Source organism: Dipodomys merriami, unplaced genomic scaffold (genome assembly GCF_024711535.1).
Source record: "Dipodomys merriami isolate MVZ:Mamm:240054 unplaced genomic scaffold, mDipMer1.0.p SCAF_27, whole genome shotgun sequence".
Classification (NCBI taxonomy): domain Eukaryota; kingdom Metazoa; phylum Chordata; class Mammalia; order Rodentia; family Heteromyidae; genus Dipodomys; species Dipodomys merriami.
This window is the reverse complement of record NW_027204159.1, coordinates 13,939,512-13,956,958: the sequence shown is the minus strand read 5'-3', so window position 1 is coordinate 13,956,958 and position 17,447 is coordinate 13,939,512. Positions and strand designations below refer to the sequence as shown.

Below are 17,447 nucleotides of genomic sequence, written 5' to 3'. Positions count from 1 at the left end.
AATGTATATATGTATTTCTCTTACTTTTCTTTAGTCTGTTTCTTGCTTTCTTCTGTGCTCACAAACTTTAATGTTTCCTGCTAGTGTCCCCTAACTGATCTTCAAACCCCCAAAGCTGGTTTCTGCTGTTGTCCTTTTCTGGAACCTTCTAGCTCTTCCTTAATCACTACAATTCTATGAGCTGTAAATACTATCACCATTTTACAAGTGTGAGGACTCAATTCTGAGTTTACCCAGTCAGCCTGGAAGAGGCAGATACTGCACATTTAGTTTACCCAGCATAGGACAATGCAGTTTTTGATAGGCAGATTATTAGCTAATGGTTTTGAATTTGAGAGTAGATCGATAACTTGTCTGAAGTTAGAACAGCAGCCAGTTACATGGATTCTTTGCTTGGGAAATTCAATTTGTAGATCCCTGTAATGATGGTAAAGCCAGGTCTTCTCAATTAAAGTTTAATGATACAATTCAATGTGTATATGTGAAAGTGAAGCTAGATAAATTGAGGGGATGGGTGGGATTGGGAGAGATGAGGGAAAATGATTAAAGGAGTGACATTGATCAAGATGCATTGTATTCATAAACGGATATGTTGAATTGAAACTTGTACAAATACTTAAGAATTTTTAAAAAAAGATATAAGGGACATAAAAATGTGCTATGTGATTTCTGTAAGCATATTGAATTTCTACTGACTATTTACCCTTTACTCATTCATTCATTCTTTTTTTGCTTTTTTTTTTCTTGTGCTAGCGCTTGAACTCATGGCCTAGGTGCTGTCTGAACTTCTTTTTGCTCAAGGCTAGCACTCTACCACTTGAGCCACAATGCCACTTCCAGCTTTTTCTGTGTAGTTTATTGGAAATGAGTCTCTCATGGACTTTTCTGCCTGTACTGGCTTGGAACTGTGATCCTCAGATCTCAGTTTTCTGAGTAGCTCGGATTATAGGTATAAGCAACCAGCACATGGCTTTGGTTTTTTTATTTTTCAGTTATGAGGTAGTTCCATTGTGATATTTCCATACATGCACACAATGCACTTGGAATGAATTCTCTCCCTCCACCATATTCCCATTGGTCCTTTTCCTTTCTCTCATTTTTTCCAACAGGGTTTGATAGGTGTCTTTATGCTGTGTGTGTGTGTGTGTGTGTGTGTGTGTGTGTGTGTGTGTGTGTGTGTGTGTGTGTGTGTGTGTGGTGTGTGTGTGTGTGTGTGTGTGTGTGTGTGTGAGAAACATTACACTTGTTCTTTCATTTTACTCTTTAACCTTATTTGGCAAAATTCATTGATCAATCAAAACCTCATTTGTGTTCTAAGAGTTGGTGTATTATGACATCAATAAGAAAAACTATAGAAAACATTATCAAAATTGGTTATGAAGGGGAAGGGATGATCTAAGTAAAGATATTCATATATGTGATCAAAACTGTACATATAGTATGAATCCTCTTGTAAAAACTTCTGTGTGTACATAAAGAGGGCTATCAAAATACAAGAAACGATTTAGAGTGAAGAACTTTTGAGTAATTTGCAGTTTACCTTCTTATTTCTTATAATGCCTGACAGTTGTGAATGAGCATATACACTGTTTTCATAAGAAAAAATAAAGCTGTCATTGTATTGAAAAACAGTTCATGAAATGTCTTCAATGTGTTCTGGATATCAATGTAGTGCATATTCCACGTTCTTGTACTAATTATTCAAGTGAAAATAAGCTTGAACTCTTAAAGAGTAGTAATCAGGGGATGTTAGCACGGCCAAATTCTGTAGCAAGTATCCTTTTCAAGGTCTCTCACCCTGAGGTCTTGGTAAAAAGGTTTGGCAATGAGCTGGGCATGAGGTTCAGGTGCCCCTGGGTCCTTGTCTCTTGGCTGAAACAAGGTAAGATGATATCTCTGACCTCAGCCGTTCTTTCCACAGGGGGGGCTGGGCAAGGTCTGGATGAGTCAGTGAAAATCAATTGCAATGACAGAGCAACGACAGAAACCCTATCTAAAAGAAAAAGAAAAAGATGCCCTAGAGCTGGTGGTCATAGCCAGCCCCTCTGCACATGAACGATCTCACAACCTGTGTTTATAGACAGAGAAGGTGGTTTCAATTACCCTGAAGGAATTTCTGGTATGTGTTGCCAACATGGGTCTTAAAAATACTTAATCAGTAGATTAGTGACAACCAGACTGACTGGAGAGGTGTGCACATGGGACAGGGAGACAGGAGAGTGTGTTGCAGTGTGGCTGTTCATGATCCTGTGGGCATGTCCTACCAGAGAAAAGTGAGTGGGAAAACACCAGAATCTTCTTCTGAGATCATCTTGGCTTTCTTTAGACAGTATATGGTGTGTTTAATGTCTGAGAAGCCTTGAAGCCCTGCTTGAGTTCATGTACTCTGTTTCTAGAGCACCGAAAGTTACCTTGGGTAATAGGACTTCGAGCCAGAGCCAGAGGTTGAATGGTTGGTCATATAGTTTTCTTTCCCCACAACTGCTGACTTCAGAGAATGAGAGTGCATTTCCAAATACAGATCCAAGGAAAACTTATACTTAGATTAGCATGATCATTGCTTTACTTTGATCTGTTCTTTGGGGATTTACAAAATATTTTAAGAAAAGAACCAGAATAATAATATCCTATCCCAAAGCCATTGAATAACTTGAAGGAAAGAGTCCAAGATAAATGTAAAGTCATTGAAGAAACTGTTCCCTTGATTTTTATGTCTTTGTTCTTTTATTTCTTGGTAGAATTCCTCCAATAAGGGTAAAATCGGTTAATAATATGAAATAGAATCTTTTCTCTATCTCTCCAAGGTGAATTCCAGATGGAATTTCTTTCTTGTTCCCTACATAAAAATAACCATGCTACCTCCTTTTACGACTGTCCTCATCTTTGCATAGGACAAATTCTGCTCTCTAAGGTAGACCATTAGGGAGGAATAATTTGGGACCTAGAAATGGAATAGGAACCCAAAGGTACTTTAGGAAAAAATAACAGTAAGACCTCTCGATAGAGCTACTGAGTGCCTATGTCTTGTTGATAGACATAGTAGTTTGGTTATGTTCCTTGTTGCTTTCAAAGAAAGGTGTCCATGGGACCTATGTTTCTTTGGGCCTGGCTTACTTCACTTACTATAATTTTTTCCAAGTCTTTCTACTTCCTAACAAATGGGGCAATGTCATTCTTTCTGATGGAGGCATTGAATTCCATTGTGTATATATACCACGTTTTCTTGATCATGGTTTCCCTTATTTGCAATAACTAGTGTATGTCTGAGATAAGCAGAAAAGGTCAGATAAGCTGATGTTAGGTGAAATGAACCCCAAGATAAGGATTCAAAAGTTTTTTTTTCTTGCAATTGTTTCTAACATATTTATAAGATTATTTCTTTGCTGCTTTGTATGTTCCTCCCCCACGATATAACCCCTGCTTTCACTGTATTTGATATTGGTATAATTTGTGGAGGGGAAGGGAAAAAACAAATCGTTTAATTAGGGATACAGGTGGACCCATTGCAACAATGAAATGTACAAGTCGTTATGTCGAAAAATGAACTTTACAACTTCGGCGGGGGGCGGGTAATTGTAACCCCTCTGTATAGTATTTTCACACAAAAAAATTGCCAAAATCAAAAAAAGGTGTCTCTGGCCATTCCATACTGACAAGAACTGACCTGGTATTTGGTATTTGCCAAGTTTATAGAGAAGTAAGACCACTGGAAATGAACTACTTTTAATCATCAAAACAACTTAGTAGTTACCCAGATGTTTTGGTCTTGCTGGTAACTGCTGAGTTTCACGACTCTTCTCCCTCTTACCTTTTATATTAGTCTGTTAGTAAACCACCTAGGCGACAGGGATTGATATAAAGTGCCCAAATTTGGGACATAGAAGGAGACACATGGAACAGTAGAGCCGTCCTTTACTTGTGAGGGGCTTTTAGATTTCTGCAAAGTATTTGCACATCGCCAACCTACCACCCACAACAAATATGAATACAAAATTGTATTTATGCTTGTTTTCTTAAGGAGGAAATATATGCCTTAGAGTTAATCACTTCCTATAAACCCATATCTAGTTGTGGTAGAGGAAAGGCAGAGGGCCTAAAACAGAGCATTTTCCATGATATTTGCACATGAAACTACTTTCTACTGAACACTCAACCTAAGAGAATCTCAGAATTTGTGGGAAAGAATAAGTTCTTGTTAAATCTGTCTAAGGTATTGGCCACTAACACCCTTTCTCCAAAGTTCTTTGGGTGCATCTATCCCCCATTGCTTTGCTTTGGCTTGTAACACTGGGTCATATCTTCACCACCCCTCTAAACACACTCCATTTTCTTGGGGTTTTTTTGGGGGGGGTCCAGTCGTGGGGCGTGAACTCTGGGCCTGGGTGCTGTCCCTCAGCTCTTCAGCTCAAGGCTAGCGCTCTACCACTTGAGCCACAGCGCCACTTCCGGCTTTTTTCTTTTTGCTTATGTGGTGCTGAGGAATCGAACCCATGGCCTCTTGCATGCAAGGCAAGCGCTCTACCACTGAGCCACCTTCCCAGCCCCCACACTCCATTTTCTACCTCCATCTCCCTTGCTCCTTTTTCTAGTCTCTTGTGACCATTGCTCTACTGTCTACACTGTGTGTGTGTGTGTGTGTGTGTGTGTGTGTGTGTGTGTGTGTGTGTGTGCACCCGTACACACTGCTATTAGGACTCCATCTCAGGTCCTAGGTAGCTCAAGGCTAGTGCTCTACCACTTGAGCAACAGCTCCACTGTCAGCTTTGCAATGAATTGGAGATGAGAGTCTCACAAACTTTCCTGACTGGACTGGCTTCAAACTGTGGTCCTCAGATCTCAGCCTCCTGAGTATCTAGGATTACAGTTGTGAGAAATCAGTACCCAGCTTCTGGTCTCTACTTCTATGAAGTCAACATTTTTTATGCTTCCACATAGGAGTATTTGTCTTTCTGTGCATGAATTTAGCCCTTTGATTGTTAGACTGGGTATGACATGAACCTCACTTCTAAGATCATTTTTTGTTCCTGTTGCTACATGGAAGAATCTTGGAGGCCACAATTTCTAGCCAGTGGTGCAGACTTTGAGTATTCTAAATGTGGAGATGGTTGGTGGGCTTATTTCTGTTTCATGGCAATGTATTGTCCCCAAATTTCTACCCTCAGATATCTTGGAAGCAAAGTAAGAAAATAGAAAGACCATGGACTGATAATCACCAACACCATTCTTGTCCTCAGAACCATAATTAAGGGCAACATTTACTAGGAGTATTTACCAACTATATATGTGTGTATATACATATATATAGTGCATCATGGGGCTTGAACTCTGGGCCTGGGCACTGTCCCTCAGCTCTTCAGCACAAGACAAGCGCTCTACCACTTGAGCCACAGTGCCACTTCCAGTTTTTCTGGTAGTTGATTGGAGATAAGAATCTCATGGACTTTCCTACCCAGGCTGGCTTTGAACTGCAATCCTCAGATCTCAGCCTCCTGAGTAGCTAGGATTATAGATGTGAGCCACCAGTGCTCGGCTACCCACTATATTTTTATGGACATCTTCCATTTAATCATGTAATTGGTGAAGTTTTTAATAAGAACGTGGCTTATTATTTAAATCCTGAATTGCAGTTGCTAGATGTAAAACTGAGACAACGATAGTGACTTCCTTCTCTGGTTGTTGTGAAGATCAAATGAAACAAAATTTGGACCACAGTTTGTTCTAACCCTGACACGGATTGAGCATTTAACGAGTGATTGATTATTCGTTTTTAGTAACTCTAGAGGGCTAAATTCCTTTTTTTTTTTTTTTTTTTGCCAGTCCTGGGGCTTGAACTCAGGACCTGGGCACTGTCCCTGAGCTTCTTTTCTTTTGCTCAAGGCTAGTACTCTACCACTTGAGCCACAGTGCCACTTCTGGCTTTTTCTGTTTACGTGGTACTAAGGAATCGAACCCAGGGCTTCATGCATGCTAGGCAAGAACTCTACCACTAAGCCACATTCCCAGCCCCTAAATTTTAATTTTTAAAGTATATTTTCACTAGACCACAGTGCTTTCTACCTTCTCAATCCCTAAGGTCCAGTATTATTTTCAAAATATACTTAATGTGGGTAAAAGCACAGTATCTAGGATTACAGTTTGTATCTTGCCTCCATCATTCAGTAATTTTATGTCCTTGGACAAATTATTTAACCTCTCTAAACCCAAGTGTCTCATTTATAAGATGAGGACAACAATGCTTAATTTTCATAAGGTTTTTCATAAGGTTATTCTTAAGATAATTTCATAGCATTAAATACAACAGGGTATATGACATTCTCAGGACAGCTCCGTGTATATAATAGAGAGTATTTGCTAAATAATACTAGGCTTTATTTTCACTAGTATTAGTACAGTTGAAAGTTGTTTTTACTATAAAACAGTGTATTGTGATTCTCCAAGCTAAATATTTGGTAATCTAATATCAATTTAGACTGGTAAGTGATTTATTTCTTTTTCTTTTTTTTCTGGTTCTGGGACTTGAACTCAGGACCTAGGCACTGTCCCTGAGGTTTTGTGCTCAAGGTTACTGCTGGCCCTCTACCACTTGAGCCACAGCTCCACTTCCAGCTTTTTTGGTAGATTATTAGAAATGAGAGTCTCCTGGACTTTCCTGCCCACACTGTCTTCAAACCTCAATCCTTAGATTTCAGTCTCCCAAGTAGCTAGGATTATAGGCATGAGCTACAAGTGCCAAGCTAATTTCTCTTACATAACACATATAATCTCCTGGGTCAAAAATTTTGGAGACTTTAAGCCAACTAGTGCCTTTTCTGAATATGAAATGAAACATTGAGAAAAAACTTATTATTTATGTGAGGCATCACCATTAGGACAGATGTTTAAGTTACTAGCTTTTAGATATTAAAAATAATAATAATAATATGTTGAGGCTTCCTACTGAAGACTAATTTTGCTTGGTTTTAAATGATTCTCATTAACATCCATTAATAATCCACAGATGTGCCATTTTCATAATTCCTTAGGCCTACACAGGGTACTTTGAACAAGTTTGTAATTTTTCATCGTTGTTTTTAGCACTTCTTTTCCTTCTTTAACGATAGCATACATGTATGAACACTTCCAGGCAAAGGGGCTGAGCAGTGGGCAAGCTGCTCCTGCCTCTGAAGACTTGGCCTCTCCCCCACCCCTGAACTATAAAGATTCACTTCCTAAAGTCTAGCATCTTGCCCACGTGGACTTCTCTAGCTCTAGCCGTGTCAAGACTGCTCTCCTCACTCTGCAGCTTCCCCATATCCCCCAAATGGCTGCAGCAATTGTTTTCAACCGTGAGTGTGCATTGGAGCCACCTGCAGTGTCTGTTAAATATGAATGACTAGGCTCCACTCCTCCCAATTCCGACATAAAGGTCAAAGGTCCTGAGCTCATTCCTGGGCTTCGCAGTTTCCCTGAAATACTGTTGCCATCACTGCTGTTCTAAAAACAGCCCCTTGAAGCCACTGCCTACCCCCCTGCCTACCCCCCCCCCCAGTAAGAAGTGGGTCCAGGAAGTGGCGCTGTAGCTCAAGTGGTAGAGCGCTCGCCTTGAGCTGAAGAGCTGAGGGACAGCGCTCAGGCCCAGAGTTCAAGCCCCACGACCGACAAAAAAAAAAAAAGAAGTGGGTCCACCCGGAAACTGGAGCACAGAGATTTTATAGGATTGTGTCACCTGTCATCTTTGACAGGCCAGGAGACTGGGGTGGGTGCTGTGGAGAATTTATGTTGCCAGAAGTTGGGGTACCTCTCCTTCCTGGCGTCTGGATCTGAACCCCATGTTTGTCACAGGAGCCAAGGGCGAACCCAAGACAGAATAGTGGCACGATAATGAAGCATGAATTGTCCAGATGAAAACACCTGTGGAAATGAAGGTATCAGTATCATAATTTATACTTCTTGGTAAACTAACAGGAAGGAAATGTGGAGTAGTTCTTACTGCTTCAGAGTTGTTCCCTGAAATCCAAGTAAATTCAAATTTTGTAAAAGTTATTGTACATGAGACATAGTTGGGGTTATAGTTTTGAGAACAAATTTTGACCCAAGTGTACATGGACGTAGTATGCTTTGGCTGATTTTTAATATTTTCCAGGAGAGAGTGAGAGCTGGCTAGATAAAAGCCTACTTTATTGCTGGTAAAGAGGCATGTTGAACAGTGAACAAGACAGATATATTAATTGTTAGAACAAAGAAAAGGGGTATGAGGTCAGAATATAAAGAAGAGACAATATGGGCATCTTTGTATACAATAAAAAATGAAAAGTTCCACAAAATGCATATTTTTTAAATGAGAAAGGAGACCTAGAATCAACATGCAGGAGAAAAACAAGCACTGCACACCTGAATTAAGTGCATTTATTATTTGAAGGTGAAGGCACTCAGGTTTGAAGACTTTGGCTGGTTTCTTTATTCAGTTCTTGAAGCCACATGAAGTGAGGGTATTTAGCTTTCACACGTGACAGTTCCTTTGAGTCCTGGAAAACATGATTTAAGGCAAAAGAATTTGTATTGATGTAAGGAAGGGAATCATCAGATTGTCCGTTTGACGTGGAGTTTGCAACAGAGCTTGTTAGAGACTGAGACATATCAAAGAGTTTGACATTCACAGAAGAACTACCTTGAAGAGATGGAATAGGGTAAGAAAAACTCTCAAATAAATATTATATGGCAAGTGATATTTCAAAGATGGGTCAAAGGCCAAAAAGGGAAGAAAACAGAGTGCAAGTGTGTGTATGCATAAGCACATGTCTGTTGTGTGCATGTATTTACATCTACTTTCCATAAGTGTGCAGACAAAAATGTGTCAGGCACTGGTTTATGTCACCTTAGCTTCATGGAGACTTCAAGTGGATCTTCTCTTCCTCCCTGCCTCCCTCTTTATCTCCTTGCTTTCCTCCTTCTTTCCCTCACTCCCTCCTTCCCTTCCTTTTTACAGTGCTGGGGATAAAATCCAGTTTCTTGCATACACTAAGCAGGTGCTCTATCACTGAGCTAGAATCCCAGCCCCCCCCCCCCCGCCCAATGATATTTCTTAATGTGCTTTTAAATACGAGGCCAGGGCTTGATTTCAACAAATGCCAATGGTACGAATGATGGTAAGTGTAGTTCAGCTTATCCCTGGTGACCTATTTTAATAAGGGTTTCATGTGTACTGTATTCTGATTTGCCCTTTTAAATTTCTATCAACCATTAACATTTTAATTTGTTCCAATGCATTGAGAGGGTTTGGGTTTTACTTGGTTCATTCTCGATGATGTTATTGTAGAGATAAAACTGGAAACACTTGGAATGGATTTCTAAATCCATTCCAAGTTTTTGTTTTGCTTGGCTGTAGCTGACACACACACACACACACACACACACACACACACACACACACTATATATATATATATATATATATATATATATATATATATATATATATATTCTTGAAATTACCAAAAACACCAAATCCCCAAGTAAGACAGCGGAGAGTCAGAATTTCATGAGCTTGTGAGGAAGGATGGCAAGGATCAACACCTGCTTTTTCTAGTGCTTCATTAAATCCAAATGTTTCTGGGAAACCCAGTACTCTTTCAAATGAAAATATCTGGTGACTACAAGTATCATGCATTGTTTGTGTAAGGAATACAATGATGTGTGTGAGTTGTAATAGAATGGAAAGTTACTTCACAGTGTCTTTTCACAAGTTTAACCACTTTCCTCTGAATAGAACCCTTCAACATTAGGTTAAGATCGCCTTGGATTTCCAACATGGGATTAAGATGATTTAATAGCCCAAGACAACATTAAGCCCTATGTGGCTATCTCTGATTCTCCAAAAATTCACTTTAAGGAGAAATAGTAATTTGATTTGAGATAGAAGAGAGATAGAAAGAGCCTGGCATCCTCTAGTTGTTTACTGAAAACCTACTGAAATAATAAGTTTATATTTGTGGAGCCCTTATTATGTATGCTATAGTTACTCAACATTTACCACCTGTTGAGGTTTAGCAATAAGCTTAGTGAAGTAGCTACTGTTACTATGTGTGACGCTCGGGGGGGATGTCACTTGCTCCAAGTTTCTGGGGAAACAGGCTATGATTTGGAAATTGACTGGTTTGATTTTAAACAAGCTTATATTTTCCATCACTGCTGGATCATTCACAATCTAACTCTTTCAATAGGCAGAGTTAAAAACAACTGATTTGAGAAGGACCCTCAAACTACTTGGAATTCTATGTTGTGTTTGTGCCTGTAGAACTGAGGTGTGAGTTGTATGTTGGGTAGCCTGTCCATCTACTCCAGTATAGCCAGTGCAGCTATAGGTGGCTCTTCTGATTAGAAGCTCCTAATTTGGTGGCCTTAGCATGTTAATAGTCAATAGTGGTATTCCCTAGGGGAACTTTTCTTTGAAGCAAGTGAGCATTAGCTGAGAGGTACCAAGGATCACTCCCAAACCTGTTCAAACATCTCTGAAATTGTTATTCACTCCAGGCCCCTTTGTACAACTAAGCACCCAATAAAATGGATGCTTGGTGATTGTTCTCAATTCTTTTTTAAAGAATTTTAGTTCCTAAATGTAGATAATCCAAGGTCTCAGTTGGTCCTGCATTTATCTGGATTCTAATCAGCCATTGTGAAGTTAAGATTCTCTGTAGTGTAGGTATTATTGAGAATCCAAGAGATCACACAATCTTTTGGCACAAACAGTAAGTCTTCGCTACAGAGGGAGTGGCTGATGGTACAGCAGGAGACACAACAATGCACCAAATAATGAACTATTGTGCATCATAGTTCAATTCCAGAGGTTAATTGTTTGTCTTGCTTGACATCAGATAAGGGTGTTTTCCTCTTTGGAAACTTGAATGAGGTAGTGTGAAAGGCAAGACTGTAATTCAGATATCCAGTGAAATGCAGTTTCATATATTAATGGCTACTAATGACCCATAATCAAGCAATGATTTGTTAGATTAAAAGCAATACTACTTGGCTTTTGCTCAGAAGTACAAAGGATGAACAAATGAGTCTTTTTTTAAGATACTCTTGGATAGACTGGCTATTCTTTTTGGATATTCTAGCTGGAGTGGGAGTGTGACCCTTTGGGACAGCTAGGGTCAATTCTTGAGAATTCTCCAGCTTCCTGACCCCTCTGGCAAGCCTGCAGTCTTAGTCAAAGCAGAATAAGGAGAATATTGCTCATGGAGCCCTTTATCTGGCTTTTCTTCTTCCTAATCAAGTGACTTTAGGTTTAATTTTCTCCTTTACCTTGACTCTGTTCTCATACTTCAGCTGACTGATTTTCTTGAAGTGTCAACTATTCATTCAGCAATTATTTAATCCATAATTATTCTGGGCCAATGAAACTCTAAATGGCTGTCTTTACTCTCAGTGTTTACTATGATTATCAGTGAGGGAGTCCTCACCTATTCTTTGCAAAATGTATAATCTCGTCATTGCTGTCTTTTAAGGTTTTATGTGTTTTTTGTATTACTTATCACTCAAACCAATGAAAAATAATTTCTTGGCATGAGTCAGATCCTCTGTCGATTGATGAATCTGTAGAGAACAAAGCACTTCAATCCTTTATGGATGCATCTAAACTAGCCCAAGAAGTTGAGTGGTTATAGTAATTGTAGAAAACCTATGCTTTTCCTATTCAGTTACTTAATTTGAGAACATGAATACATTTAAATCGTAAGAAGCCATGACATTAAAACATAAAATCCTTTGGTTTTTTTCATCGAGCAAAAAGAAAGCACTGATGATGTATACTTTGTACCGTGGGTGAATAAAGATACAGGTTATCCCAGAGAGGACTTTGGATCAGGTAAGACCACTGTGTAACAGGGAATGCCCTCTTACACATCACAGAATCTCCTTGTCGGCACACATGACAGTCTGGAATGATTTTATTTACTTGTTTAGCAGCTTGGCTCTCTTTATGTGAAGGTAAGCTTCAGTCTATCTTGCCCAGTATGCATTTCCTGTCCTATCATGGTGCCAGTAAATAGTGAATGTCCAATAAAATGATTAGAGCTTGCAAACCAACAGCAGGACTTGGGAGATTGTGAAATAAAACAAAAGTTACCTGACACTAATGATCTTAAGGGGTAGGTCTTGCTAACTGATCAGCACCATACTTGATCCCATCAAGATAGAATATTTTTCATGTTTTCTTATGTTCATATCTACATAATTCACTTCAGCATATTAGCAGCCTATGTAATAAATAAAGATCTGTTTGTTTCTTTGAAAACTATCAAAGCCTAGCAGTGAGGATTCTTCCATTCATCCCTATGGTAACCAATCAAGTCTGTGGTGTGAAATGACATATCCTTCAACTTCCTGAAGAAAGAAAGCTCTCCTGCTCAAGAAGCCTTAACAATAGTGTGGGTGGGTGCTATGCTTGGTTTATATTCATTTTCTCAATAGATATTGGGCATTACTATATGCCAGGCATGGAGCTAGGTGCTAGGAATATAGTATGACAAAACCCTCTGAGGAAAGACATTCATCAAAGGATAACAAATAGGATTGGAGGTATGGCTCAAGTGGTAGAATGCCAGCATTGAGCAAAAGAGTAAAGGGACAGCACCTAGGCCCTAAGTTCAAGTCCCACTGCCAACACTCTCTCTCTCTCTCTCTCTCTCTCTCTCTCTCTCTCTCTCTCTCTCTCTCTCTCTCTCTCTCTCTCTCTCTCTCTCTCTCTCTCTCTCAGACACAGAATTATTCTCTCTTCAATGCAAAGACAGCATTGGAATAATTAATATATTTTTTAATCAGAAAGGAGTGGACAAGAAAGAGAAATTGAGAGGATGACTATGATCAGAGTATATGAAACATCCATAAGGAAATACCACAATAGAACCCACCACATAATACACTTAACATGCACTAATAAAAACATCAGGAGAAACTTTAGGTAAAAAGTTAAAAGGGGGAAAAAAGAGAATAGATTGGAAAAGGTGTGGAGACAAGTGATTTGTTCATAATTCACTGACATAGATGTACGTAATATATTCTATATTCTCAGGTAATTCAGTCCCTGTCTAAAGCACCAGCCTTTGTAAAAGAATCAAGATGACCTCCTTCTGTATTTAGACCACTTCATATTTCCTGTGTCATGCACACACACTTATCCAGACATAAATTAGCATCATTAATGCTGGCTGTCATGTTAGAGCCCAGTCCCCCTTCCAGCAGGTGCCTCACTTAACACCTTTCCTTTGTACTTTAGCCTCTGCCTTCAAAGCCCATTCACAGCTCCCCCTCCCAGAAATGTGAGATTGGTTTTTCTGCAGTGCTATTAGACTGATCCTCCACTTAGAGTCTAATCTGCCACGGCTTTGTGCCTGTTTGTCAGGAACTTGGAAAATATATTAAGACATGGCACAGAGTGGAAGCTCTGTTTTGACAATGATTATGCCTATTATCTATTTTAATAAATGTAAATTGCTGTGGAGAAACAAACCATTTTATGCCACTTGAATCCTTTGCAGGGAAGCCTGAACCTTTCTGCATGGCTTAGACCTATTACTGTCATTTTCCCTTCACTGAGTTGGATGAAAACACCACATAAATGAGAACCGTTGTTAGTGCATCCTCTTGTACTGTTGCCCTAATAAGTTGTTGTGATATCACACTTTTGGAAATCCACATTTTGTAGCATTTGCAAATGTATCTGAGAACTGAGATTATGGAGTAGGCTTAATCGCAAATCAACTTGGATGTGCCCGGCACTGTGGTTGGGCTGTATTCAGACTATAAAAAGCTCACAATTTCATTCTCACTCTTAGGGTAAGGACTTACAGATGAGCAAAGGGAAGTTGGGATGACCCATGAGATGATGGATTGCAGTTGGAGGCATAGTGTATAGACACAGGTGATCACACAGAGAAACATTTATATACATACACATAGGTTGTAGACACAAGTATATTTATGGGACAGCTGAGTACAAAGATATGACACCATACTAGCAATATGCACAGCTAACATCCTGACTTCCATTTCTGAAACCGTTCTCCAGTGAAAGAAACCGAGTTCCTGAAAGCCAAAGTCTCTGATGTTATTACAGAAGAAGGAAATGAAATGAGCCTGGAGTCTCCTAGCTACAAAATAAGGAAATGTTGGGGAAAAACAAAACAAAACAACTTAGTTTGACAATGTCATCATTAAAAGACATAGGAGCCAATTAGAAGAACCCAAAGACCAAAGTAGAGCAGATTGAACAACAAAACAAGTAGCACCAGAATGTTTCCCAAAACACAAAATAAGTATCCATACTAATGTGAGAGAAGAAAATATCCCATGTACAAGAATTCCAAATTAATTGTGCAGGTGACACAATGAATGGGTTCAGCTCACGTTCCTTAAGTTTAGGCAAGTAGTTGTACAAAGAGGCTTCACTTCATTATGTTGGATTATGAATACAATGTCTTGATCATCATCATTCATATGACTGCTTAAGAGTGCAGAAAGGAGAAGGGAGATAGTTTACTGTGGAGAGACCTGACTAGAGGCTCATCAGCCAAGTGATCAAGGTCATTAAATAATGTTGACAGTGGGTCCCTTTGATTGATAGCTTTGTAGTCTTCAATCATGACAAAATCAAGCCAAGGAAAGGCATCCTATAATATACCTGACTGATATTCCTCAAAGCTGTCAAGATCAAAAGCAAGGAAAGTCTAATGAAAGTCTTACAGATGAGAGGAGCCTTGGGAGACATGAGAAGTGTAATATAAATGTGGTTCTAGAAGAGAGAAAAGAACGTTAGCTAAAAACTAAAGAAATTGAAATAAACAATGAGTCAACGTTGTATCAACCAATGACTGGTTCATTAATTATATCTAATGTACACAGTCACATCAGATGTCCATGATAGAAAAAAACTGCAAGTACCTAAGAATTCTTACATACCTTCTAAGAATTTGTATGACCTCTTTACTCTGTCAATCTAAAACATTTTTATAAATATGTTAGTAAACTGAAGAATAAGAAGTGACAGGCTGGGTTGAGAAGCAATGGTAATGTAAGTGAGAGAAAGGTGCACAGATAGAGGTATTTAGGGCATCTAATGGGACTTTCCGGTCCTGACTGCACTACTGTGAGAAGGTGAATTAATGTTGCTACCTTATGTTTTCTTGTTTCTAAGATGATGAGAAAACCTACTATGGTAGGTTTTATTGACTTGTGGGTCAATGCAGGCTGTGAAGTCAAACCTCGGGGGTTCAAATCTCCAAACCTATCTGGGCTTCAGTTGCTATCAGCAAATGGAGTAATAATACCAACCCCAGAAATTTGCTGAGAACTGGAATAATATATGTGAAGGGCTGAGAGCAAAATTGAGCATCTAGTGCCTCATTAAATATGAGCTTTAACCACTTCTGTTGTTATTGTCATCTCTCCTTCCTCCTCTAGAACTTGAACTCAGGGCCTAGGTACTGTCCCAGAGCTTTTTTCTCAAGGCTAATGATCTACCACTTGAACCACAGCTCCACTTACAGCTTTTTGGTGATTAATTGGAGATAATCTCACAGACTTTCCTGCCAGGATTGGCTTTGAACCATGATCCTCAGATCTCAGCCTCCTGAGTAGCTAGGATTACAGTTATACACTACCAGAGCCTGGCTATTAATATTAATAGTGTATATTGTGCTATTATATTAGTATATTTTACTATATTCAAATATAGTTTCAAGCTGGCAAATAGCGGTAATTCCAGCATTCTGGCAACTAACTTGGAAAGATTGAGCATTTGAGGCCAGTGTGGACTCCTCGTGAGCGTGAGGCCTCTTTTCTTTCTCTTGTCTTGTTCCTGTCTTTCTCCTTCTCCTTCTCCTCTTCTTCTCTCTCTTTGCAGTATTTTTTAGTATATAGTCAAATTCATGAAATATATGCAGTTTTTCTTTTCATTTCACGTTTTCAAGTCCCAGTGTGTATTTTGTTTATGTCACACACATTTCAGATGAGTCTCTTTTCAAATGTGTTGTGGTGACATGTGGCTAGCAGATCCTTTGAAGGAAGTTAGTGAGCATGCACATGGCAAGCATGATTTAGTATCATATGATACTCTGATTACTTCTTTCATTTGTAAGTACCCACTCAATGGTGGTAGTGTAGCTGTTACACCCACCTGAGCTCCTGTTCACACATTGGAGTTCTAGCTGTGATCTGAGCGTACAGAGTGTCTGTTCTTCAAGGAGATTACATGTGTATAGAGGAGATAGATAACCACAAAACAACCCAGCTCATCAACGTAATGCTGGGATGGAAACCAACATGAATACACATGGTTATGTGGCTGCAGTGGAGGTGACCTGAAGTGAGAGAGGGAAAAAAAATTGAAAAGGAGTCAGTCACCCAAAGAATTGTGGAAAGTGGAGGAGAGAGAGACCCCAGGCCTGGGGCAGGCTAAAGATTCAAGGTATGGCTAAAGCCTAGCAAGGAAGGGAGAGGGGGCCATCAGAGGAGCCCACGGAGGTGGGCATGAACTAGATTTCACAGCACTTTGTTAGTGATGGTATGAAGTTGCAGTATGCTAAGCACTCTGAAGCCAACTAAAAGGTGTGTGAGAAAGGACTTATTCATTAAGAACATTGCTTGACCTCTGGGCTTGGGCGCTGTCCTTGTGCTCAAGGCAAGCACTCCACCGCTTGAGCCACAGCACCACTTCCGGTTTTCTAGCAGTTTATTGGAGATAAGAGTCTCACAAACTTTCCTGCCCCGGGCTGGCTTTGAACCACGATCCTCAGATCTCAGCCTCCTGCGCAGCTAGGATTACAGGTGTGAGCCACCCGCGCCCGGCTGAAAAATAAATTTTAAAAATTATATTCTGCATAACTACAGGATTTTAATGAATGCTAGGATAAAGTACTAAAAGTTATAGGAAGACAATATCATCCATAGGTACCAAGTTCTGGATAGACGTGCAGGTGCTAAACCCAGCTGGCTTCCTTGGGGCAGACACACATGCTGACGAGGTAGATCCTAGTCCTGAATGGCACCTGCAGCTTACTCCAAATATAAAGTTTTGTAAAATGAAGCTAGGTATGCAGGTCTTCTACCCTACCTGTGATGGCTGTTTTTTCCCCATGGGTGATTGGAAGTTGCTGCATTGAATACATTTCAGTGCCCAGGGACACAGACCAGGGGCCCTGCAATTGTTTATGTGACACCCAGAAAGGCTAGGAGAGAAGATAGCAACCTCTTACTTGTCTGGCAATTGGAAATATTTCCATATATGTATTTTTTTAATGTCTTAGTCATCACATCTCCGTATCATAGATGAAGTGAGCAGAACCATCTCCAAATTATGGAAGGACAAATTGAGTCTTTGAGAAATGCATATTGATTATATCTTTGGGCTTGTGCCTTTGTCCTGTGGTGTGAGAGGTCACCCGTGGTCTCCAGTCCTATATAGATCTGATCCAA

The 17,447-nt window shown here is 39.7% G+C and overlaps 1 protein-coding gene across 10 annotated transcripts in view; it reads left to right on the top strand.

Annotated features, from left to right (window-relative positions):
- The window catches only part of Ppp2r2b (protein phosphatase 2 regulatory subunit Bbeta), a 437,725-nt gene that overhangs the window by 169,020 nt on the left and 251,258 nt on the right, over positions 1-17,447 (top strand). For 6 of the 10 annotated variants that reach the window (XM_070036326.1, XM_070036321.1, XM_070036323.1 and 3 more), the window contains one exon: positions 7,822-7,904. The exons of the other annotated variants lie outside the window; for them this stretch is intronic. In XM_070036326.1, the coding sequence (XP_069892427.1) occupies positions 7,868-7,904 (37 nt within the window). In that variant the 5' untranslated portion in view covers positions 7,822-7,867. The remainder of the gene's footprint in view (positions 1-7,821; positions 7,905-17,447) is intronic. 10 annotated transcript variants of the gene reach the window in all.